At 48.6% G+C, this 24,682-nt stretch overlaps 5 protein-coding genes across 5 annotated transcripts; 2 read left to right on the forward strand and 3 right to left on the reverse strand.

The window, feature by feature from the left end:
* Positions 1-475: 475 nt before the first annotated feature.
* Positions 476-3,530, reverse strand: PtA15_9A391 (uncharacterized protein; the record flags this gene model as incomplete). The annotated part of the gene is made up of 13 exons (XM_053172594.1): positions 476-709; positions 791-820; positions 907-1,125; positions 1,199-1,720; positions 1,792-1,897; positions 1,978-2,061; positions 2,142-2,265; positions 2,364-2,404; positions 2,508-2,853; positions 2,945-3,096; positions 3,181-3,225; positions 3,303-3,320; positions 3,403-3,530. The coding sequence occupies 13 exons, from the start codon at positions 3,528-3,530 to the stop codon at positions 476-478; spliced, it is 2,049 nt and encodes a 682-aa protein (XP_053023819.1).
* Positions 3,531-4,603: 1,073 nt separating this feature from the next.
* On the reverse strand, positions 4,604-5,329 carry PtA15_9A392 (uncharacterized protein; the record flags this gene model as incomplete). Its single annotated transcript, XM_053172595.1, has 3 exons — positions 4,604-5,000; positions 5,081-5,170; positions 5,277-5,329. 3 exons carry the CDS (start codon positions 5,327-5,329, stop codon positions 4,604-4,606), a joined length of 540 nt encoding a protein of 179 aa, XP_053023820.1.
* Positions 5,330-6,095: 766 nt separating this feature from the next.
* Positions 6,096-6,859, forward strand: PtA15_9A393 (uncharacterized protein; the record flags this gene model as incomplete). Its single annotated transcript, XM_053172596.1, has 4 exons — positions 6,096-6,225; positions 6,317-6,423; positions 6,530-6,694; positions 6,827-6,859. The coding sequence occupies 4 exons, from the start codon at positions 6,096-6,098 to the stop codon at positions 6,857-6,859; spliced, it is 435 nt and encodes a 144-aa protein (XP_053023821.1).
* Positions 6,860-7,691: 832 nt separating this feature from the next.
* On the reverse strand, positions 7,692-10,049 carry PtA15_9A394 (uncharacterized protein; the record flags this gene model as incomplete). Its single annotated transcript, XM_053172597.1, has 12 exons — positions 7,692-7,723; positions 7,801-7,844; positions 7,925-8,219; positions 8,289-8,427; positions 8,499-8,565; positions 8,639-8,706; positions 8,790-8,899; positions 8,991-9,004; positions 9,076-9,105; positions 9,190-9,344; positions 9,418-9,499; positions 9,592-10,049. The coding sequence occupies 12 exons, from the start codon at positions 10,047-10,049 to the stop codon at positions 7,692-7,694; spliced, it is 1,494 nt and encodes a 497-aa protein (XP_053023822.1).
* Positions 10,050-24,016: 13,967 nt separating this feature from the next.
* Positions 24,017-24,423, forward strand: PtA15_9A395 (uncharacterized protein; the record flags this gene model as incomplete). Its single annotated transcript, XM_053172598.1, has 3 exons — positions 24,017-24,108; positions 24,176-24,290; positions 24,397-24,423. 3 exons carry the CDS (start codon positions 24,017-24,019, stop codon positions 24,421-24,423), a joined length of 234 nt encoding a protein of 77 aa, XP_053023823.1.
* Between the last annotated feature and the right edge of the window lie 259 nt (positions 24,424-24,682).

The raw sequence follows: 24,682 nt of genomic DNA on the forward strand, positions 1-24,682 counted from the left end.
CAACATGACACAGCCTTGATCACACAATTTTGAATTTATTTTGGTCACACCACACTTTCCAGGGTCCTGTTGCGCACATACACATCTTGTTTCAAACAGACAGTGCCAAAAAAGGAAATATACTGATGTAGGTGGTTCCAGAGCCTGGATTTTACTCAAAAGATTGGAACTACAGCTGTTTCAAAGTGGCCGTTTTCCAAGGTAATATAAAAGTGTGTTTAGCACAAGCTTGCCAGGGTCCTGACCAGATCCAGGGCAGATCTTCTTGCTTGGGGGTGAACTTTTGTAATATTCCGAAGGAAGAAATTGCTTGTTTCACAAGAGGAGGATGTTGTTTGCAACGAAGGGAAAGAGTGACAGCAGACAAATTAAACAAGTAAAGCAAAACAAAAGTATATACAACAACAGAACAGAAAATGTGAGGGCAGCTATATATGTATGTTTTTTTGACACAGCGTGTGCAGATGGGGAAGACTCAGTCTGACTTGCAGGGAACGTTAGAGGAGAGACCGAAGACGGAGCCGAAGCCGGGAGACTTGGTGTCGGGCGAGCCGATAGAGGAGTGGAAGCTCTTCGTCATCTGCGGCGAAATTGGACTGAAGCCTACAGAGCCCCGGCCCAGCGAGATCCGGCGCTGACTCTTGAACGTGAAACCTACGATCCCGAACAACACCGCCCAGAAGAATAACCAGTGGGGCTGGAACAGGAACTGCAAGTTTTTGCAAGGTTTATTGTCAGTTCGTTTTGCTCTTGGGGGTTCATGTTAATCGAGGGGAACCTCAAGACTAACACTGATAGATGATGTAAATTGGTTGATTCGCTACCAAGAAGAAAGCGCAAAAGAGTCAGTTTATCAAATAGGAATGCCACGGAAGGAAGATTAAGGATCGGAGGGTAAAGACGAACCCAAGACATTCGACTCATGAATGTTCCAGACGCTTTGCCGGACAGTTTGCCCATTTCGACGGCCAAGAGGGTCTGGAAGACTGAGGAAGGTTTGAATTCGATATCACGGCCGTCTTCCTGTGAGTCAAAATAACGGTGATGTTTGGCGTCTACAATGATGATCATGCTTGAATCTCTGGGATCTTCGGTCGGTCGAGGAAGGTTGACTCCGTAGGTGGTCTGCCCAAATCCATCCAAGATCTCTGAAGTTAGAAAAGAGAACGTTTGGAATTGAAGACGAGTGCGGACTCACGGAGAGCCAATTTGCCCAGATCTCACTGTTGACCCAGACCCAGTCTACTGTCAAGTCATCGACACCCCGGGCTTCCTGGCTCTTGCGCCACTGGAGTGCCCATCCCTTCATCTCATCCTTAAGCTCAACCGATTTGGGATTAGACTTTTCAAGGTTGATGCCTTCGCGGCTGGGAACGATCCCACTGAGGATGGCGATGACGACGAGTTTCTTGGCCCCCGATGCGAGCACCCGGTGAAAGTTTCGCTGGTCGAGTTCGTCAAGGATCGGGATCGATTGAACTGCAATCCAATGGCGGAGGGCGACGGTCAGCAGCCGGTGTCGCAAAACCGCGCTCGGCTCCTTCTTCGGTGACGCCTCCTCCAACACAATCTTGGAAAATGGCGTCGGCTCTCCTTCTTTGAAGACGAGTAGGTAGGGATGGTAACTTGACAATCCCAATCGGTCGTAGATGTCCCTCTGGTCCGACTTGAGGATGAACGCCGAGCCAAGCAAGCTTTTGCCGACAGTTTGGACCGCGTTCTACGAGAGGAGCGTTCCGTTAATGATGCACGTTTGACTAGTCGCGCAGGGCCCAGACGTAGGACACTCACAACTATCGAGTACGGGGTACGATTCGTGTGCAGGAATAAGAAAAAGATCTTCGACATCTTGATTGCATGGTCCAGTTCACGCATGCTGATCTCGTGCGTCCCGGGACTAATCAAACACCAAGCCAGTCAGCTATGGACGGAATACCTGAAAACTAAGACGTGGATCGGGCAAAGAAGGACACTCACGTAGCAACAGTCTTGCGAATAAAATCAATCATCGAGGTAGCCTCCATTGGTCCTGAGTAGCCGAGTTGGGTTCCTTCGTGGTGGCTAGTTTTTTGTAGGAGAACAGGATCACCGCTTGAGTTTCACATTCCCTGCGTGCCGGTAGTGTTGAACAAAAGGCTCACATGAGGAAGGTAGGAAAATCCTTCACGTGTTCAGTTTTGCAGAGCTTCTTATTCCATTTGGCTTCACAATCGACGTCGGCCACATTCACCTCGTTCTTCAGCAGACGTGCAACTTCTTCCCAGACTAATGCATTGTAACCAACATTACAACGAAATTTTCGAGCCATATCAGCCTCTGATCTTGATGAGTAAATTATGACAGGGAAGAGCAGCTGAGCTTACCAGGAACCACTTTGCGACACTCTTTGCACCATGCAGTGTGACTAGATCAGATAAGAGGAGGCCGTGGACAGGATTAGCCATGCGCGAAGCAAAAGGAAGAGTACCACTACCCAGAGCCGGGGGATGTAGGAGAAGGCAACGAACAATTGTATGAATATCGGATAAGGATTGATGGTTGGGTCAGTGAACTTCTTCCAGTTATCCGGGGTAAGAGTGGTGACCCAGCCGTTGGGATTGGGTAGCTCGAGGGGGGTGTCAGTCGGGATAGGAGGAATGGGCTGGACGGTAGGGTCCTCGGAGACGGGAGGCGGCTGGGCTTGAGGGACGGGCTCATCAGACGCGTATGTCTCGGGCGACGGGGTGGAGTGGAGAGGCTCATTGAAATGTGGTGTATGGTGGGCCGACTGTGACTCCGAGCCGATCGGCTTCCGGTGACTCTCGATTTTGTCTACCAAGTACATTTTGATCGACTCAACAGTTTTATCGCCGCCTAGAGTCAAGCAAGCATGAGGATAGTTCTGTGCTCAGCGGCTCCGATTGGGCGAAAGTCCCCAAGGGAAAAGAAAGCATATAGACTGAACTGTAGGTTTCTTTGGCTTTCCCGTCTTCGTACAGTTTCATCGTTGGATATGAGTTGACGCCCAGTTGAACGCATAGGTCGCCTTGTGCAACGCAATCCACCTGACCCATCTTTAATCCTTCGACTTCATACTGCTTCATCTGGTCAACCAACCTGCGCTCCACGAAGAGGGAGGAAACAAAGGATTTTGTTTTAATGAATGGGTTGAAGGGTGAGATTTGAGGAACACCGACGGACTCTATCCAAGTAGGGGCAAAGTGCTTGCAGGCCGAGCAGAATGGCCTACGGGTCCGAAAGGCAGAAGGTGAATTGGTAAGTCCACAAAACAAGGAAATACAAAAGCAAAGAAAAAGATGTACGAGTAAAGCTCGAAAAACCTGTTGACAAAGAAAGGCAGAGGTGTTTTGGGCTTAGTTCTCGATGTCAGCTTGCAAGTTAGTGGGGGGCTCAAAGACGGACCATAATCCGTGCTGAGTCAAGGAATAAAAGTTGTTCTCGTTGAGCTGTACCCCAGCCTGAAGGTCGCCTGCTAAGATGACTGATGAGAGGAAAGTGATGACATGGGAGAAAGAGATAAGTATATTCATCTTCTGTGGCTCTTCTTGCTCTACGCCAATGGTCGAGCAATGAGTTGTGGATGGGTGGATGGGTCAGAAGGGGGGGCAGAAGGGGAGAGGTTGATTTTGTATTTATGTCATGGCGCGGTGCTCGATCAACAACAGCCAAAAGCAGAGCAACTCTCTCTCATTCATCAAAGTCAAACCAATTGCAAATTCGATTCGGATTAGTTGATCAAATTGAACGCATTGAGCATTTGAAATTTGCCTGTGTGATGCGATAGGACCCAGGAGTGACATGGTTGGCATGTGGGCGCATGCTCTCCATGCACCGGGATGACGCCGGATGGCAGCGGGAGCAGGACCACGGGCCCGGCGGGTGGTAGTCAAATCGGCCATAGTCACCGGGAATGCGATTGTGCGCTTCCTATCATGGCGACTTGGCTATGGCAACCGCAAGCCTCGCGGAGGGAAGGGCAACACCGATCCTCCAGATCCTTACACCCGGTTCCCCAAGGGCAGGAGGGACCCAGCCAACAAAATGGTGTGATCTCGTCGACCGGGAGGGGACAACTTCGCCGGCTAGACTGTACAGGTCTCCTCTAACGCACTGGCACTAGGCTGAGAGGAATTGCCGGTCAACGGCTCTGTACAGCCTTGCCGACCGCTCGCCCAGACCGGCAGCCCGATGTCAAAGATTAGACAGCCGCAATCTGACCGGGAGGCCGGGTTGCCTGAGCCACATGGGTCGCAACCGGCGGCGTAAGGCGCCGTAGCTGTCTTGCTTGTCGGGCAGTCATGTCTTTCGCAGACAGCTGTTTGACAAGTGTGTAAGATGTAGCCCGGGAGGGCATGTCAAGCTTTCTTTGGATTGGCTGCAACTTGCTGTACCAGATCCTCTGGGCCATGAATGCTCCGCTTCCGCTTGATTGCGGCTTTCACACCCCACATGGATTTGGCAATCCAATAACCACCCCGTACATGGAATGCAAATCCCAATTAAGAAGTACAAAAGATCATTCGTTGAGTATGTTCCCTATCGAGTGGAAAGATATAAGACTATTACACGAGTTGAGGGAAAATCTAGAGGTGCCCAAAGGGCATTAAAAGTTGAAACTACCGGTCGAATAATTCAGGCCGTTAGAATTAGAATAACCGCCGCCTTGAGCTCCCGAGGAGCCGAACCCGGAATGGTTCGGATTAGAAGGATTAGGATGCGATCCGTTGGCGTGAGCAAGACTGTCGTCGAGGTGAGGAGCAGCCGAGCCAGAGCCATCGATCATCATTTCGCCCACTCCGACCGTCTTGGCCAAGCGGAACTCGTTCTGTAACAAGTTCCGCATCTTGTCCAAGGTCAAGATGAGTGTCTTGACCGCCTCTTGGATTGCTTGGATCGGCGTCTGGGTGCCGTCCGTCTGGACCTTGATGATGAATCGTGGCTCTAACGGATGGGGCACTTTGTAGCCCGCAAAAATCACATTGGGCGACTGCAGCAATTGTCTGAGGACAAAACGGGGCAAGTCAGATCGACAACTCAAAGAGGTACTTTGCTATGGATAAGATAAGAACATTCTACTGACGATCTTAGCATATTGGCCAGGGTGTGATCTTCTTTGTTGACAGTTACAGTACATGCATTGGGGATCTTTGTATCTTCATCAATGAGTAACCTGATTGACATTTGAAGAGCGAGGATAGAAGGATGAGTGACACATCGAAGAGACGAAAAATGCAATGAGTGGGTTCGGATGTTCACTAGAAAAGAAAACGACTTACTTTGATTCACCCTCGCCTAGAGTGTACAGCTCGTATCTGTTGGGAGCGTTCATGACGATTACTTATTAGAGACTAAAGACGCGAAACGATAACCGGCGAGTCTTTGGTCAGTTTGGGTGTTTCCAAGTCATTTTTGATCAGTACAGGGGGGCAAAAGTTGAGGATCAGAGCAGAAGATTCTCAGTTGATTGGCTGGAACTTCACGTGTTGGGATCATGTCACCACCTGCGAACAGGTTCATCGGATTGACAGATTATTTTGTACACGATCTCATCACGTACTACGAGCGAGATGGGAGGGAGGAATAGGGTACTGACGGGTCACTCGTGGTTCTTCCCAGAATTTCCGACTCGATCAAGCTGTCGACGGAGTGAGAGCAAGGAGAGGAAACACTGTCATCTCCAGCTGGATTTGCGATGGCAAACCGATGTGCAACAAACGTTGTGCGAGCGGCCTGGGTGAAGGGATGGCCAGAGGATCGTTTGCGGAGTTGGGGACACGGGGCAGGGCTCATGCGTGCATCGCGTCAGGCTGGGCTGCGTGGCTGCGCATTTCGCAATAACCCGCAGACGAAGACCTAACCCTATTCTCTGCCTCCGCGCCCCCCACGAACCGGTGGTGATAGATCCAGCGCACGCCGGGTGGGAGTCGAGAGACAGGCGAGTCCACCGGCGATACCGGGCACACTCACGAAGCAACTCAAGTAAGTCTACCTCAAGGTGAGCACCGTCAGCGTACCAACACCCGCAAACCACTCGAAGAGCTCCCTCCAACTGACCTTCATCCCACCGATCATCGTCCACCTCTCAACCTTCCAGGATGCCTACCCGGTTCTCCAACACCCGCAAACACCGTGGACACGTTTCGGCCGGTCATGGTCGAGTCGGCAAGCACCGTAAACATCCCGGTGGTCGTGGTCTTGCTGGTGGACAACATCACCACCGAACAAGTCTGTCTCTCCCCATCTAAGCGCCCCTCTCAGAGCTCAAGAAAGGACGGATTCCTATTGACTCTGTCCCCGTCCTTATTATGATTTCCAGATTTTGATAAGTATCATTACGGTTACTTCGGAAAGGTCGGTATGAGGTATTTCCACAAGACCAAGAACCAATTCTGGCAGCCCGTGATCAACGTCGACAAGCTTGTCGTAAGCCTCCCTCCTCGCCTCCGCGTGTCCTACGCCCCATTCACACCGCCGCTCCCGCCTTGACTTGTGTTGACTGACTGCTGATTTCGTTGACTTCTCTACGCAGTCATTGCTGCCCGAAGGTCAGCGGAAACCACAGGGTGACAAGGTCCCTGTTATCGACACCACCGCTCACGGTTACGGAAAGGTCCTCGCCAAGGGCCGATTGCCCTCGACACCTTTCATCGTCAAGGCCCGATTTGTTTCCAAGAGAGCCGAGGAGAAAATCAAGGTAAGATTTCTCATTGCCCCTCTCATCTCTGAAACTAAGTTTTGATGAACTGACCTCTAACTACACCCTTCTAATCTTTTCTCTCATCTTCTGTTGTCTTTTTGATTCAACTTGTTTTTGTCGGACTTTCAGGCTGCTGGTGGTGTGGTTGTCATTGAAGCATAAATTTAAAGAAAAACCTACTTCCAGTGTGCCCGGATTAACTTACATGTGATATGACGAGAATTATGCCTTCCCTTTTCCCCCGCATACTTTTTTTTTCATGGACCGCCTGCCAACACGGCCAGATTAATACTCAACATGCCCCTGCGTCTTGGGTGAGTTGTATGGTCGGGTACCTGGTTGATTGGCATCCCCCGCAACCTCAAGTGAGCCCCGCGCGGAGGATGCACTGCCAGTGGAGCCAAGTAGGATCTACTCCATGAGGTGATACCCAACTCATGAACTAGCACAACCTTGACCCCCCACTAACTTGACCAAGTCCTTAACAGAGGGACAACACTGTCCTGCAGGGCAACTGAAGACTTGGTACGATGTGACCGTGTGAGTGATAAGAAGCATTTTTAATGGACTCATGTCACTTTGGCTATGTAAAAACATTTCTTGTGACGCATGATTTATAAACCTTTGGATCACCTTACACATCTTCAATTAAGCAATGAATTGATGCGAAAGCGCTGTAGCTATTTATAAGATCCATCTATTCTACAACAAATCTGAGTCGGATGAATTAAACTTGTGACGCAGTTGGGCTATAAAATCGGAGATCTCAGCCTCTGGGATTGATTTAAAATTTTCCTTCGTATCTGGGAAAATTTAAAAAATGCTGATACAGGATAAGGGAGGCGAGACTAGGTTAAAATTAGGTAGGAAGAATGCTAGAAAGTATGTACCCCACCAGTATTGGGAGCTGCTGCTTTGAAATTGTTCAATTTCAGAAAGGAAAATTGGACAAGGCCAGGGCCGTCCTCCAAAATTCTCCGATAGATATTTCGTCTCAAGGTTGTCTTAACCACTCTGGCTGGGGGCCTTCATTCAAATACAAATCAAATTAGCTCAACATGCAGAAATTTTATCTATCAAAACTATTCTGTATCAAGACTTACAAGTTACCGCTGGCAAAACGTGAGGCGAGTTCCTTCCGGTGAGGCTGGCACAAGGAATATGTTAGACTCTTTTTGGCAGTGATTCCCCAGTGTAATGGTTCTGTAATGGTCCTTTAGGGCTTACTGGTACCAGTGTTGCACAAGTCGTAACAGTCTCTTCTGCAGGATACTTGCGTTTCCATTAGGGTAGTAAATACTATAACCATCATCATGGGTGATGTATTTGCAACACTGATCATCGTGGCTCATAACATTCCAAGCAATATCTCCAACGTTATTGGTTTTGATCACTTGATTGAAGAATGTGCTGAGTGTCAAACCCCCGTTAGAGCCCGTCCAGTCGTATTCTCCAATCAGAAGAACCTTGTTGGCTGACATTGCCAAACCATGATCTTTCCAAAATGTGAAATTGCTGGGGGCTAAAAATGGAGATGAAATTTGTCAACAGATTGCAAGGTGAAAGTTTGACAAATGGTTTATAAGCGTACGGTAAAGATGGTCTGAAATGATGTCAATTGCATCAACGTCTAGACCTTCAATATCATCATCATCACTATCAAAAACACCGTCAGACCCATCGACGACGAGGTGGTGGGAATCGAGGCTTTTAATATGCCGTGCAATTTCCTTCAACATGACAAAAGATTAGATGTGGTTTAATAAATCATACAATCATATTACAATGCGATGCCTCTTACATTTGTCCAAGACGCAGGTGGGGCCCCTTCTTCGAGATCAAACGCACCGAGTTCGTTCCCTGTTTCCCTTGAGTTGGCGGAAGATTAAGGCTAAGCGACTGCCTAAAATCTTGCTGTCCCAACTTCTAACGAAAATTTACCAGGCAAGAATCGTCGGGTCATCTCTATATGCGATACCAGTGTACTGATTGACATGCGTAAGGATAACCTGCATCGAAAGTGCCGTGCCAAGCTGAGTCAGAAGTGCATTCATGCGGGCACAAGGCAGATAAAAGTATTTAATGAATTCACCTCGATGTAATCTTTGAAAGATTCAATCACGTCTTCGTTGCGGTAAAAGTTGCTTTCTGCATCTGCATCGGTTGTGTTAATTCCTTCCCATTTCAGGAAGGTATATTTCCCTGGTAATGTTAGTTAGATAATGTTTCAGCGTAGAAAATTCGAGATTAAGTGCGATTGGCGAGACAGGCTGAGTCAATTGAATTAACTTACCTCCGTGGTAAAAACTACGGCGAAAAAATTCATTTCACAAGTCAGGATCGTAAGCAACGCACTGAAAGAACTGGATAACACCTACCGATAATTGTCTGTCAGGGGAATGATTAACCTGGCGAAGGCATGCCATTTGGTTCAGTACGGGAGATTGCGTATTATTAAGAGGGAAGAACCGGCTTGGTAATCGTTATCGTACCTTATCCCGTACTGTCGAGCCGTACCAATGGCATAGTCAATGGATTGAAATGCATCTTCATTCGTTTCCCCTTTTACCGGCCAAACACTAAGGGGATGGCCCACACTGACTCCGAGTGAAATCGACCGCACTGTATTAGCTCCCATAGCAGCTGCCTATCTCACCTCATATTTTTTATCAGAACTTGAAGACGTTTACGTTTTGCTGCTGAAAGGAGGAATGACTAACAATTGCAAACGCTTCGCGCACGCGTTTTCTTGAAGGGTAAGAAATGCGTCTTCCTTCGTTCTCATCCAGACCCAGCCAGTATCTATAAAAAGTTGAGCATGTTTCCAATCAGCCACTCTCTTCTTCTTATTTGATTCAAATAATGATCCCTATTCTGGAAGCTTCTTAGCCTACATGTTAGGCCCTACTGGTCGGTAGGTAGATGAGCCGGCTTTTAATACTGTCTCCTCTCTTCGAATAAATGCCTTTGGCGTCGGGAGGAGACCCCACGGTCCACTAATGGTCGCTGCGATGGGATTGTGATATTTTCCCGCACAATTTTTTGTTGCATCGGGCTCCAACAAGTTATCGGATATGTGACATTGATCTTCACGGTGTGTTAAAGTTGGTAAAGCGGTGGGCACAAGTGAGCCTTGCTGAACCGCCGACCAGGAGCTTTTTGGCGTGACCAAGTCAGTTGCGGCTGGAGTCCACGGAATGGTTTTGGTCGGAATGAGAGGAGGTAAATCTCGATCCCGAGAAGGATTTAGCATTTTATCCAGGTGTTCATCGCCCCTGAGTGACTGGGAAGTTTTTGCCGGACGAAGTAAGGTGACGAGAACAAGCAGTGGAAGTTTGTTCATCAACTTCATCTTTTTACCTGCCCAGAAGAGCCGAATTTCCACTTGTCAACAGTGTCAGGAGGTGGCTTAATTGAGCGATGAAATGAGTGGCACTACGTGAAGGGATGTTGCAACAGAGAAAGAGGCCTGTTGGTAGAACTTTCTCCTAAACGCTTGATAGGATTCCCGTCGAAAGGAGCAGGTGCTACCTTGCAAGAAAAAAACTATGAAAAAGAGAGGAAGGAAATATTTCCATAATCCAGATTATAAAGTGAATTGTAGAGGCATAAAATAATCCGGAAAGCCCTTAGCCACTGGAAAACAAGGAAACATATTTACAAGGAAACATACGAGGAAACATACGAGGAATCATACGCCGTAAATCTGGCTCGAGGAGATTTCGTGTTGTTGGATTTCCCGCGCGGAATATCCGGTAGCGGTCACGTGCTATCCGGTAAATACCCGGAATATCTGGTCGGATTCTCGGATTGGGCTCCCCACTCTCACGCCCATCGGGCCCTTTTTTTTTTTTTTATAAGTGAAATTTGGCCTATGGCATTGCTCACTATGAATCTTAGAAACATCCTGATGAAAGAAAACAACTCTAAAATCTACTACACAACGCACAAAGCTTAGGGTGAAATCAAGTCGAGGATTGAGGTCATAACATATTTAATTGAGAGTAAACAAAAGAAATTGAGAGGGAAAGAAGGGGAATTGGGGATCATCGGGGAGGAAGTTGATCCGGAAATCAATTCCTGTTGCGCAAGAAAATTGCCAAAGCCATCTCAGCTTTCCGGTTGTTGAGAATTTTGTCGAGTCTATCCGCTCTGAATCGAACTTTCTTGTGCCGAAGTTGTTTTCGAAGAACCACCCTCTGACTCTTGAATTTCGGACAGAAATTCATCAGATGGAACACCGTCTCCTTGGCCCCACAATTAGGGCAAAGAGGATCGAAGGCCCTGCAAATGCAAAAAAGATGTCTTCTCAGTGCACAATGACCCGAAGCTAATTGATTCACTAGGGCGCTATAGCCAATAGGTAAGTCCGAGGGCGCCGGTTTTCTAGTAGACAGGCCGTCCACCATCCTTCGAAGCACCTTCTTGCAATTGCTATTGACTTCCAAAGTCTGCGTTGAGGGGGACTCCAACGCGTCTTTGGCTAGTTGATCTGCCAGTTCGTTGCCTAAAATGTCTCTATGTCCCGGACACCAGACGAATGAGACCTTTATGCTAGCCGGGAGGTCTGCGATGACTTCATTAATTTGATTAAAAAGCCATTGCCCTGGCTTCGGAGAGGCTGGGTCCTTGGTTCTCAGGATGACACCCTGATTGTCAACAAAGATTACCACCCGTTGATGTAGCGAATCAATGTGTATCTACTTGGCCAGCCTGACAGCAGCCAGAACCCCCACTGCCTCGCTTTCATGATTCGACAAGTTCGCCTTCTTCCCTAGGGAATACGCGCTGAAAACATTCAGAGTCGGGCAAATAGCTGCACCCGCTCCTCCCTTCTCCGGGTGGAAGGACCCATCGCTGAAAACCAACAACGCCCTTGGATCACAAGAGTGTGAGGAAATGAGGGACTTAACCGAGGTATCGCATCTTCCTAATTCGTCAGGCCTAAATTGCTGTATTCCAGTTCTCTTGATGGTTGGGGATCAAAATTAAAAGAGAGGTGGATCCTCTCCGGATCCAACGCCATGGCTTCATCCACCAACTGCGCCGATAGGCCTATTCTGGCCCCATCTGGGAACCGAGCGCCTGAGTCGGCTCTGCTAGACAAAATGAAAGATCAAACCACGTTACTAGCTTTCACCGTGATTATCTTTCTGTAGAACAAAGAGAGACTAGACTTGACAAATTCACCAAAAAATAATTGAGCCGCCGATCTTGCCTGGATAGATTTGGAAGATGTTGACTTGAACACCCCAAGGGTGAACTTTCCCGTCAACCAATCCACCTTTTTGGCTAGTGTTTCAATCTTCCCTTTATTTGACCTTGTTGCCCAAAGTGCCGCGCCATAAGTGATCCTGCGGAACAAAACACTTTTGATCAGTTTCAATCAATCTGGCTCCCTGGTGCCCCAACGTGAGTTGCCAAAGATCCTTAGGTGGTTGATAGTTTTGTGAGCCTTTTCCTCCAGGGACTTGGAGTTCTTATTGAATAAGAGCTTTTGGTCCAACCATACTCCCAGCCATTTGACTTCTGTCATTGGCTTAAGGCATTGAGCCCCGAAAGGGAAGTCCCCCTCCGGTACTTTGCCTTTGGATAACCAGAGGAACTGTGCTTTGGCTTGATCAAAGATCGCCCCACCGGAGAGAGCGCTGACCTTCCTCTATCAACAGCCCTCTGGCCACCTCCGCCGAACTCGCCGCGACCAAATGGACCACGTCGTCCACATACCCTATGGAAACCAAATCTAGTGTCGTACAAAATTTTTTATTCAGCAACGAGTTGTTGTACAAGATATATAGAATCACAGAGAGAGGAGAGCCTTGGGGGAGTCCAATTTTGACGGGGAAAGCTGTCAAAGTAAAATTGTCTAGTCTGATCGTTGACAACCTGTCCTTCAGAAAGTTGGCAATTGTCAATATCAAATACGTTGGGCATTTTAAGCGGAACAAGAAGTCAATGAGCCTATCAGGGTGCACTGAAGGGTATGCCGACTTCATGTCAAGGAAAAGTGTGGCCACAACCCCTCCATTTTGACTTGACCCAGTGCTCAAAGGCAAAGAGCGCATCCTCCGTTCCCAAACCCTTGCGGCCGCCAAAATGGCCATCCGCAAGCACCCTGGCTTCTGAAAGAAATTTGATTTGTGATTTCTTATCTAAATGAAGCCGACACACTTGAAGTAAAAACATGTTAGAGAAGAGAAACAAGAACAAAGTGAAAGTGAAAGGTGAACCAACATTGAGAGCGCCAGAGACATGTGAGAGGGCAGGAGTTGACGGAGAGGACAGAAGGATAGGAGTGACAATGAATAGAAGCTAAGAGAAGAACATCAGTGAGGAACAGTTTAAAGAGTATTCAGGCTTTAGATGGAATCTCACCAGACAATGAAGGACTGAATTAGGTTGGAGAAGAGAATCGAGAAATGGAGGAAAGAGGTTGTTAAGAGTTGAGTTGATTTGGTATTGAGTTGTCTTGAAGTGATGTTGAGTTGTTTGAGGGTTTTGAGAATAAGGAGATTTTTGATCAAACAGGAAGGGTGTAAAGAAGGGTAGGAAGGGAAAAGAAAGAGAAAGGGAGCATGGCGAGTAGAAACAAGAGGAGTGTCACATGTGTGACAGACAGGTGAATTTTACAGCTTCTTTGGCCCATGCCGTGATACGCCTGGCAAGTATGAGCTCGAACAATTTACTCACGGTGCTGAGTAGTGCAATGGGGCGGTACACCCCCGGGTTGGTGTAGTCAGGTTTACCGTGTTTCCGGATGATTGCCGTAACTGCAACCTTCCAGGACACCGGGAATTTACTGTTTATTAGTATATTATTGTACAGTTTTGCCAGGTTATCTGCTAGCAATGCGGAAAAGACTTAAGAAGTTCATTGGCAATTCCATCTATTCCTGGGGCATTCCTTGTACGGACCCTCTGGATTGCCGACATAACCTCTGCCTTTGTTATCGGGGAGTAGCTACCGAATCTGCACGACAAATCCAAATTTACATCAGACAGATCAATTGTAGCATTGGTAACTGATGTTCCTTTAAAGAGAAACTCAGCTTGCTGATGCTTATTGTGCACAATTGTGCCACCAATACCCTTCAGGGGCAGAACCTCCCCTCCCGCTGATTTGGACGAAAAGCAAAGAACTCAATAGAGATCACCTTCTTCTGGATTCTCCAGGAGCCATCTCCACTTTTGCTGCTTTAGGGACCTGAAAAGCGAAAGGAAATACTCGTTCCACTGCCTATAACACTTGCAAGCCTCAGGGGACTTAGCTAATAACATCCACTTCCGCACTTGGTTATGGGTACAAAGAACCAGATCCAGGGTTTCACGGCACCACCAGACCTTTGCCTTGGCCTTATTGGACTGGACCTTGCGTCCGAGCTGTTCCTGGGCCTGTTTAAGACAAGATGTCAGTTGCTCGGCATGTGTGTCCAGGTCCTCTGGGGCCTTGGAAGAAAAGGACAGCAACTTAGCGGTTATGAGATCCATCTTCTTGTTATCCAGGTCTGACCACTTTGGAAGTCTCCAGTGATAGGAGGGGGGTGGCAACTTCATTGCAAGCTGGACCTGGATTGCCTGATGATTGGATCCAAAGTTCTCACTTGAGACCAAGGTTGTTGCAACCAGCTTAGATCCTAGAAAATTGGCCCAAATTAGGTCAATTTTTGTTCCCTTTCCTTTGGAGGAGAAGAACGTGGGGAAATGTCTCGGCGAAGAGATGCAGAAACCAAAAGTAGAGAGGAAACTTAGCAGATCACGGGCTTCTGGCTCATTTTTCCTACAGCCTGGGGGATTCCAGTGCCAATGATGAAAATTAGCATCCATGGCAATGATTATTGCCTGTTGTCAAGAGTAGAAACGCATCAGCCAGTTCTTTAATTCAGGGACTGCAGAGAAAGAAGACGGGGGATTGTAAATTTTCAAGAGCCAGGAAAAACTTCCCAGAAGGATGCCTAACTTCCACTCCAACAAAGGTCTGGGAACCCCCCTCAAGTAACCTGATTGATTCCAAGGGAATGGACCTCTGTATGTATATCAGAGTCTTATGTCTCTTGTTCCAGAACTTAGGCACGTGTTCATAAGCAACAAACGAGCACCAGGCCAAGTGTTGAGGCGGGCAGAGACCAACCAAGTTGATCCAAGGCTCCTGAAGCAGTAAAATATCAAAAGAAAGAGACAAATTCAAAAGACTTAGTGTGACGGATTGCAAAACGTGGCAATTTGGGTTGAGCAGAGAAAACACGTTGGGATTGAGGTTTTGAGAAGGGGAAGAAGCGTTGAGGTCTTGAAAAAAGGCATTGGCGGAGGCAATGTGAGCAGGAGGGTCTGGTGAGGAGAATTGAGAGGGGCAATGAGGTTGGTGTTGAGTGTAATTGCGGGTTACGTTGGTTGTGGATATCATTGGGATGATAGGGTTTTTTTGTCAAACCATCCCTTCTTGTAGGGACAAGTCATGCTGAAGGGGGTATGGTCAACGCCGGTGAAGCCAATGGTCTTGTTTTTGAGGCCGGCAGTGCAAAGCACACAGGTCTTGACTCCTCCAATACCGTTAAGGCACTCATTTGTTGGGTGTTTGCCCGCGCACTTTGCACAGTGAGAATCTTCTTGGAACCACTTGCCAAAGTGTCCCATTCGCAAGCATTTAAAGCACTGTGGGGGTTGGGGCTTGAAACGTTCAGTTCAGTGTAAATCTAAATTCAAAAAGATTCCCGACTGTTCAAAGCGGCGCGCCAAATCCTTGTTGACAACCAATAGGACGATGGATCCTGCCTTCTTGGCCAAAGGTTCATTGGAAACCATCCATCGAACGCGCAACAGGTCTGAAGCTTGGAAATTGTTCTCGGAGGCGAGAAAGCTCAAATCGGCCGGATTACTGATGTCAAAAGATTTAGGGACACCATGCGCCATCACAGAATATGTGCTCGGAGTGGCCTCTAAATCTGAGTGCACTTCCTTTGACCACATGTGTTTGTTGGTCATCAGCCACTTCTGGTGGGCTTGATTACTGGTGTAGAGCAATACATCCCCCAACGGTAGCATGCTGGCGCCGCGGATGGCCATGTACTCTCCATCAAATTTGGCATCAAGTTTGACTAGCGCCTTGTTGGCTCTCTGAACTAGGGCGCATTTGGGCATGTCCTTGAGGGTGGTGTTTGCTGGATTCAAGTGTATGATCACCCGCTTCGGCTTGAGTGAGGCGATGGTCTGGGCGGGTGGGGGACGCGTGTTCGGCGTGTGGATTGAACCAGTAAGGCCTGCGGAGGTCGCAGACGCGAAGGATTTGACCGCAGGTGCCGCCGGCTTGGGACCAGTCTTGAAGAGCTTTTTGTTGTGACACTGTCTTAGAGCTCGACTGCGACACCTGTCACAGCTATTGTACATAGCCTATATATGTCTTTCCTCTCACATTCTGATGAAAAGTATCGGTTCCTTGAGCTCACTCTCCAACAGGTTATGAGCCTCTTGCTGGAGTAGCTCGAAAAAATCTCTTTCAAAAACAAAACCACCCGTAGCCGGCCTGAGGACGAGATATCATCAATCAGTAGTTTCCTTTTGGAAACGAGCATCACCAATCACCCCCCATCGTAGTCATCCCTGACGAGTCACCGTAGTCCGCCGGCGAGCCCATCTCTCCTACACACCCTTGAACCGTTTTTTTTTCTTTTTCTTCCAACTCTTCATCAACAATCTCAACATAAAAATAACTAAACAAAATATAAAAAACAAAATAAGTCAAACGAACAAAACAAAAAAAAAAATATCTTCTTTTTTCTCTTCTGATTATCCGACCGAACTCGACCTTGGAAGAGTTGGTTCACAGTAAATCCTACTCTTGTCCGGTTACACTCACAGGTAGATTCTTAGTTTACCAATCTTCAAGCAAGCTCGTGGTGAATATCCTGCAGATATTTGCGTTGGGCTGATCACCCATAGCTACGACGCCGCTGCGAGAAAAGTAAACTAAGTTTAAACCTAGTGAGAAGACCCAGCAAGAGCGGTTTGGCTCCACTCGACCTTGGAACGCCTACGCCGACCGTGGACAACTTTCCCCCTTTTTTTTTTTTTTTCTCTCTCTACCTCAACCCAACCTGCTATTTTTTATTTTCCCCGATTGGTCAAACCCTTGACAAGCAAACTCAAGATGTCAGACAACAAAACACCCTCCGGACGCCTGTACCCAAAACCTCGCCTTGGCGCGATACCTGGCCTACGGACTGTTGACCGCACGACACCCAAAAACCCAACAATGCGAAGCGTTCTAGGTCCCCAACTCACGTCAAACGATTTCTTCACCAAGAGACTTGGTCGCATTCCCTCGAACACCTCACGCGACGAAGGACCACTGTCGCCGGCCGCGGAAAAAGGCAAAGGTCGAGACATCTCAGATGACATGCCCGAGGAGACAACCTTCAGACCCAGGTTGACCGGCCGAGTTCTTGGATCATCCTCGACCAACTGGCGCCGAACCGAACCACCTCCACACCTGGAAGAAGCCACAACAACAGCGCCGGCTCCCCATCCACAACAGCCAGAATCAGCGGACTTCGCCAGTCTTGTGGCGGAAATGCGATTTCAGCGTGAGCTTGATTTAGCTCGTCTGCAAGAGGACCGGGCCCGGCGCGAGGAGGATCGTGCTCGTCGATTGGCCGATGAAGAAAACTCACAAAGACAAAGAGGACTCGACGAGGACGCTAAGATCTCAGCTATTATCAATGCGGCAATCAACAAACTTGACTCCGAAGATCTTCTCAAACCGGACGGGTCTAATGTACGCCGTTGGGAAGACGCCCTTCGTCTGACAGCTTTCAAACGGTTCCATAATCAGCATTTCTTCACCCCTACCGAAGACACGATTCCGGATCCATACCATGAGAAGATAGCTCGCGGTTTCATACATTCATCTGTGCACGCTGATCTCTCCTACAATCTCGTGGATTTCAACAGTTCAGCGGAGGTGTACGAACACCTCGTATCAAAATTCAGGATTGTGAACCGGGCGAAACAGATCCACACGTGGGAACTACTGAAGAAAATCTCTCTGACCGACTACACTAGCTCCGCAGAGGCAATCTCAGCAGTTGATCGATGCGCGAGAACCTTTCGCGAACAAGGCGTGGAACTGACCTGGGACACTATCATCAGCTTCATCTTCCAAGGCAATCTCAGAGATCACCTCGGCCCCATTGTCGACCGAAAGGTTGACCTATTCATGGAAACTCACGATTTCGAGTTACCAACCTCTGGGGACATACTCAGATTCTGGGAGGCTGCGCGCGCGGAGCATCGACTTGCGTCCGAGACGGGCCGATTGGACTCAAGCGCTTTGAAAATCTCTCTAGCTAGCGGAATTGAATCTAGCGCCTCAAAAATTGTTTCAGGTATCGATTCAGGACCCGTTTCAGGATCTCAAGACGAAGTTGATGTGTCGGCGATGGCGCTGAGCAAACCACCAAGCTGTTACATCTGTAAGCAAATCGGTCACATCTCCCCGAACTGCCCCTCCAGTCGGAAGAACAACACAAACCCCAGACCAATTCCCCAACGTCCTGGAAATCAGATTACGTTCCCTCCTTGCTCGATCACTTACAATTTCGACAAAATACCCTACATCAAGCCGATCCAACCTGAATCTAGAGCTGCTACAACGTTGCGACCCCCTGGCCCACCTCAACCCAAAGCCAACACCCAGAAACAATCTCAGAAGCCTGTCGAAGCAAGACAGATGAACCCGGACCTTTTCGCCGAAGAAATCGCGGATGCAGAATACGTTTTTGAGGGCGAGGAGCTTTCGGCAGAACCATCCGGCCAACGGTTCAACTTGAGGGAAATGGTTCTTCAACGCGACGGCCAAGAGGCAATCTGGGACTCAGGGGCATCCGACAATGTAACAGGTGATAGGTACGCCTTACACGACTTCACCCCGCTCAGTCAGCCCATTGCTGTCAAAGTGGCGACTGACTCTGCATGTGACTACATTACAGGCATGGGTACCTTGAAATTTGTCGGGACGAGCGGGGGGACCATCGTAGTTAAGCGGGTCTACTACTGTGAGCGTGCTTGCTCGACTCTGTTGTCCTTAGCCGCATTCAAGAAATCTAATGCTCTCTTTGCGGTAAACGGGAACTTTGACTCAATCGATCTGATTACAAAGACTGGACGTGTTCTCTTACGCAGCACATTCAATCCGTACAACAACACCTGGCCCCTCCCTATTCCTATCAGAGCTGCCATTCCACCCACCTCAACCTGTCTTTCCTCTTCTGCTTGTAATGAATTTTCAGACTCAATTGATGCCAATACAATCTTCAAGTCACCAAACCTAGTAGAGCACAGTCAGTTTACTTGGAACCCTGAAGAACTGACCAGTGTTGAGAAAACACTGCTTTTCTGGCACAGGTTGTTTGGACACGCAAGCTTAAGGAAAATCAGAAGGTTAGTTAAACTACAATTAGGATACGGGCTACCAGAGAAGATGCCGGCGGGATCCATCAAGTGCCCCGTTTGTTCTATTTGCAAGGCTACTAGGACATCCGCGCTGGGACCAACAAAGCGGTGTATTGCGCAAATCTCTGTTGTATGTGTAGACCTAATGGGTCCCTTTGACACACCAACTATGACAGGAGGAAAGTATGCGCTCACTGTCCGTGATGTTTTCACTTCTTACAGTGAAGTCCGCATACTCAAGAACAAGAGTGAAGCCGCAGAAATGCTTATGCAGATCATAACTCAATGGGAGACGCAAGTTGGAACAAAAGTCAAGATCCTCCGCTCGGATAATGGCGGCGAATTTGATTCAAAGGTTTTCGGCAAATACCTCACCGAAAAAGGCATTGTGGCAGAGCGCTCTTTGCCTTACCATCACTTCCAGAACGGCGCTGCCGAACGTTACAACAGGACGGTATTGGACATGGGCAATGAAAGAAAAGTGACTGGATGCCAAAGATGAGGCGAGAGAAGGGCTGAAGAAGACAAGAGCACAAGATGCTCAGGGACTCAGAACAAAAGATCAGAAGTCTCCGAAGGAGCAGGTCTGTCTGATATGGGCCCGGAACTGAGTGGGTGTGTATTTTGTGAGGGAACAGAAGAAATACACTGTGACAAGGGGCCTAGTTGGATATGGAACACTCTGGAAAGGAAAAGAACAACAACAGAAATAAGCCCTCTTCTGGGCATGGGGCAGAATTCTAACAGGCAGAAGTATCTTGTACGACAGCGAACTGGGCAGGGAATTCTGGGGGTACGCCTTTCAGTGGGCTGCGTGGACTCTGAACAGGATACCCAATCGCGTTACTGGAGACAAGACACCATATGAATTCTTTTTTGGCGATAAACCTCAGCTGGACCGCACACATGTCTTCGGGTCCCGCGCATACATTCTGGTTGCTCCTGAGAAAAGGAAGAAGTTAGACGACAGGGCTATTGAGGGTTTAGTTGTTGGTCATCTCCCGGAATCAAAGGGATGGACTTTCTGGTTGCCAAAGTCTAAGAAGCTTATATCGTCCGCCTGGGCTGATTTTGGGAGAAACGCACTACCATCTGAGAAGTCATCTGAACCTCTAGACGACAAACTACGCAACCCAATTACGAAGGCAATATCTAACGATCACGTCCCAGAGGCTAACAAACTGGTCCTTAATGATTTCAGTCAAGAGAAGCTGGTTGAGTTACAAGAAAAGATGGTCGACGAATGCCAGGAGAATTGTGTCAACAAATCTGAGACTACACCTTCCACTTTCAAAGCAGCAATGCGATCCCCGGAAGCGAAACATTGGAAGAAAGCTATTAACACAGAACTGGACAATCTAAAGCGCAAGAACGTCTGGAGTGTGCGAAAAATCCCGAAGAACCGGCGGAGGTTAGGAGCACGGTGGGTCTTCGCCAGAAAGAAAAACCCTGATGGTTCCATCAAATACAAAGCTCGATATGTTGCGAAAGAAGGTACAGATTTTGCACATACCTTCGCCCCAACTGCTACATTCACATCGATGAGGATTCTACTAGCTATAGCGGCCAAAAACAACTGGCCGATATACAACTTTGACTTCGTTGCTGCCTACCTGAATGCCCCAATTGATGAGGAGGTGTGGGTCCAAGCTCCAGAAGGTCTAGATGTCGAGATTGATGAGGCATGTCTCCTACGCCGCGCGCTGTACGGGACAAAACAGGCGGCCCGATGTTGGTGGAAACACCTGAGCAGCACACTGGCTGACCTTGGCTACGTCTCGAGCTATTACGACTCCAGCGTCTACACACTCAGTCACAAGGAGGACCGCTCCATCATCTGGGTGCACGTAGACGACGGAATCGTCACCGGATCATCGGATGCCGCTCTGAAACTACTTGAAAGTCAACTAAAAGGGAGTCTAGAAATCAAGTGGAACGAAGGCCTAACTAGTATGGTGGGCGTGAAGATCACTAGAAGCGCCGCTGGTTTTGAACTGACCCAACCACACCTCATCGAGAAAATCCTCAAAGAACACTGGGACGGCGTAACAGTAAATCAATCCCCGTTACCTGAGGGTTTCAAGGCAAACACAAACACGACAGTCGCGGGTATCAACAGATCACTCTTCCTGTCAACGATAGGAAGCCTCAGTTACGTGGCGGTGGGCTCGCGGCCAGACATTGCATACAGTGTAAACTACCTTGCCCGTTTCTCCAGCCACCCATCCCAAATACACTGGAAGGGATTGCGGCATTTGCTTGGATATCTTGCGGAGACCAAGACCACTCCTCTCAGGATCCATCCTAACAATTCTGATGATAGCCCGGTCGAATGTTTTGTGGACGCGAATTGGGGAGGGGCAAACTCTAGGTCAACTTACGGAGTCATGATGCGCCTCTACGGTGCGCCGGTGATGTGGGTATCACGCAGGTTGGTCACGGTAGCCAGCTCAACCTGCCAAGCTGAATACATGGCGCTTGGACATGCTACAAGGCATGCGCTATGGATACGGAATCTTCTGAGCGACATAATAGGTGTTAATTTCCCAGTAACAATCTTTTGTGACAATCAGTCAGCAGTAAAGATTGGGTGCGAGGACGCGTCCAATAAGCGAACCCATCACATTGAGCGCGAATTTTACATCACCAATCAGGCGATGTACAAGAAGAAGACGAACATCAAATGGATCCCGGGTTGTGAGCAGATTGCAGACATTCTCACAAAAGCTCTAGGAAAATCGGCACATTTGAAATGCGGCGCAGTAATCCAAGGTTTTAACAATTAACTGTCTCACATATCTACAAATTTTTTTTCTGTTCCTTCCCTTTCTTTCTTCTTACTTCAGTACTGGTTTCTTGTCGAGGGGGGGGATGTTGTGACACTGTCTTAGAGCTCGACTGCGACACCTGTCACAGCTATTGTACATAGCCTATATATGTCTTTCCTCTCACATTCTGATGAAAAGTATTGGTTCCTTGAGCTCACTCTCCAACACTTTTTGAACTCGGCCATCTTCTTCATGATAGGGTTGATCTTGACATCAACCTTGGCATTGACCTTGGCGTTGAGGCGTGCCTGAATGTAGCCAAAGAAATGCCAACTGCATTTGGTTGCTAAGTAGGAAAAAAACAATCCTGAAATAAATACAGCCAAAAGCGGCATCATTATTGTTTTTGGAAGTACAACCTATTGGGTCAGAAAGATGAGCCCATATACCGGCCCTCAGAGCCAAGTAACTGAGTGGGGTTCCTCACCGGCATGCTGGTGAGGAGATGCTGATTTCCCGCCAAGGACTCAGGAGACAGCCGGGTACATATCAGGCAGGCAGAAAAAAACTGTAGCTGTTTGCTGGAAATATCCCCATTGGCAAGAACTTAAAATGTGAGATCACCAAGCAGTAGGCCTCTTTGGCAAGCAGGTACATACACCTTTTGACTGCTTGCTGGGGACTGGGAGGAATCTTCCTCAGAATCATCCGGGCAAGCGGAAGAAGCCCCAGTTGTAGGTTCATGTAACCACTTTCTCAACATTATTCCTACCGGGCCCGCTTGCCAACAACTTCGGCAAGCAGTTACAAGGCGCTCGCCAAAGGGGAATTTCTCAGGGCAAGCAAAAGGTCATCTTTGGGCCTTACCAAGTGGGTACACTCCAGCTTGCCAATTATATTGGCAAGCAAGAGAATAAAATGTGCACGCCCAGGAGGAATCCTCCCGAGCAAGCCAAACAGAATCCATGCCCGGCAAGGGGATGCAAAGGTGTAACTGCTCTGTTTGGTTGGCAGGGCAAGTAGTACCTTGCACCTGCTTACCAAGATCCTTTGCAAGCAAAGATAAAGGAAGGGACTCCCTCCCTGACGAGCGGTTACCAAGTTGCTTGCCAAGGTCCTCGGCAAGCAGGTACAAGGAGCTTGCCCGGGATGAATATGTACCCCGGGGGCAAGAGGAAAATGTACAGAGGTGTATGCACCCGCTTGGCTGGGCAAGCACCCAATCGGGATGGCCGATGGCTGGGGGTGATCCTCCTGATCAAATACATAGCTAAGGTAGATTCTCCAAATCCGGAATTAGTTTGATTATATTCACCCCACCAGTCCACAAGTCTGGCATCAAGCGTGACCAAGCCGTTTTTGTCGGGTACACCAAACGTCTTGGTAAGCAGGATGTGAAGACTAGACGCGGGGGGTTGGTTGACCGGGTGGGGAGGAAGGAGGACCTCCAAATCTTCCATCATGTCCAAGTGGCCCGCGGGAAGCGCGCCGGACAATCGAATGGGGTCGGGGGGGCGGTGAGTGGGAAGCATAAGCTGCCCAAGGGGATGGGGGGGGGGGGAAAGATCTTTTCTGATTTAAGTGGGGGGTTGGTGGGTTTTTGAGGTGTCAACACGTGTAGTGGGATTTTTTGTGGTTGGCGGCAGAAAAGTGATTGCTTGCACACATCTCAGATCACACCTGTGGGCACCTCTAAACCCCATTGTATGCAGTTACTCAGAACCCATATTAAGTGACTGCATACCGCCTTTCTAGCAGGCAGAATAAAAACCCTGGGAAACCCAGGATACCCAAAAAACCCGCCTTTGGGACTCCCCCAAAATCTCCCCAAGTCCACCCTCTGAAAGCCGCACCGGTCATCACCGGTCATACTACAGCCGGCTGGTCATATTACTGCTACATCACCAACCACCGGCTCACATCACATCCCCCCCTCCGCATCACACCGGCCTAACCCGGTACATAACCCTGTCCCCCGCTCATCACACCAACAGCACTCTTTACACTTTGGAATCATCATCACAATCCACCGGTAACATACAACTTCAACAAAACCTGACCACTCAATCTCGTTGACACTAATCATCTTCTCTTTCATCAAGACCACAATGGCCTTCCCCAAAGCCACTGCCAGGGACAAGGACCGCTCAAGGGCGCCGATGATCTCCAACCTGCAACAAGAACATCTCCGCGGAGATCGGTGTGATCCGCGCCAAGTCTAATGACCAAAGTCTCCGCGTTGTCTGCGCTATCGCCGCCTGGATCAGTGAGATGTCGGAAGTCTTCGGATTGGAAGAGCTGCGCCCTGCTGTCGATTCCAGTTCTTCAGCGATCATGGATCGGCCAGTCATTGGTCTTATTGGCTGGAACTTCTGTGATCCAGTAGGTTTTTCTTTCTCCCACCATCTTCTTTCATCATAGGAATTGCTTGTCCCAAAGTCTTTGCTGATCTTCTTTGCCTGATCTGTGTTCCCGATGACCATGATAGGCCAAGCCCAAAGCAATGGAGTATTGAATTCAACGGTCGTCTTTCCGCGACCATGCCCGCAAAACCGCACGCCAAAAGAAGCCGAAAAAGGCCGCAGATCCCTCGTCGTCAACAGCTACGGCCTTGCTGACCAATGCCTTGAATCAGCTCTGCCAGTAGCTTCTGAAAGCTGTTGGTAGGGGACGGTTCCACCTCCAAGGGCCTCCGAATACCCTTGGGAGGCCAGGGTTCCACCTCCGAAGGGCCTTCGGAGTGGATAACATCCAAAGGGCCCCCAAATGACATC

Source organism: Puccinia triticina, chromosome 9A, assembly GCF_026914185.1.
Source record: "Puccinia triticina chromosome 9A, complete sequence".
NCBI lineage: Eukaryota > Fungi > Basidiomycota > Pucciniomycetes > Pucciniales > Pucciniaceae > Puccinia > Puccinia triticina.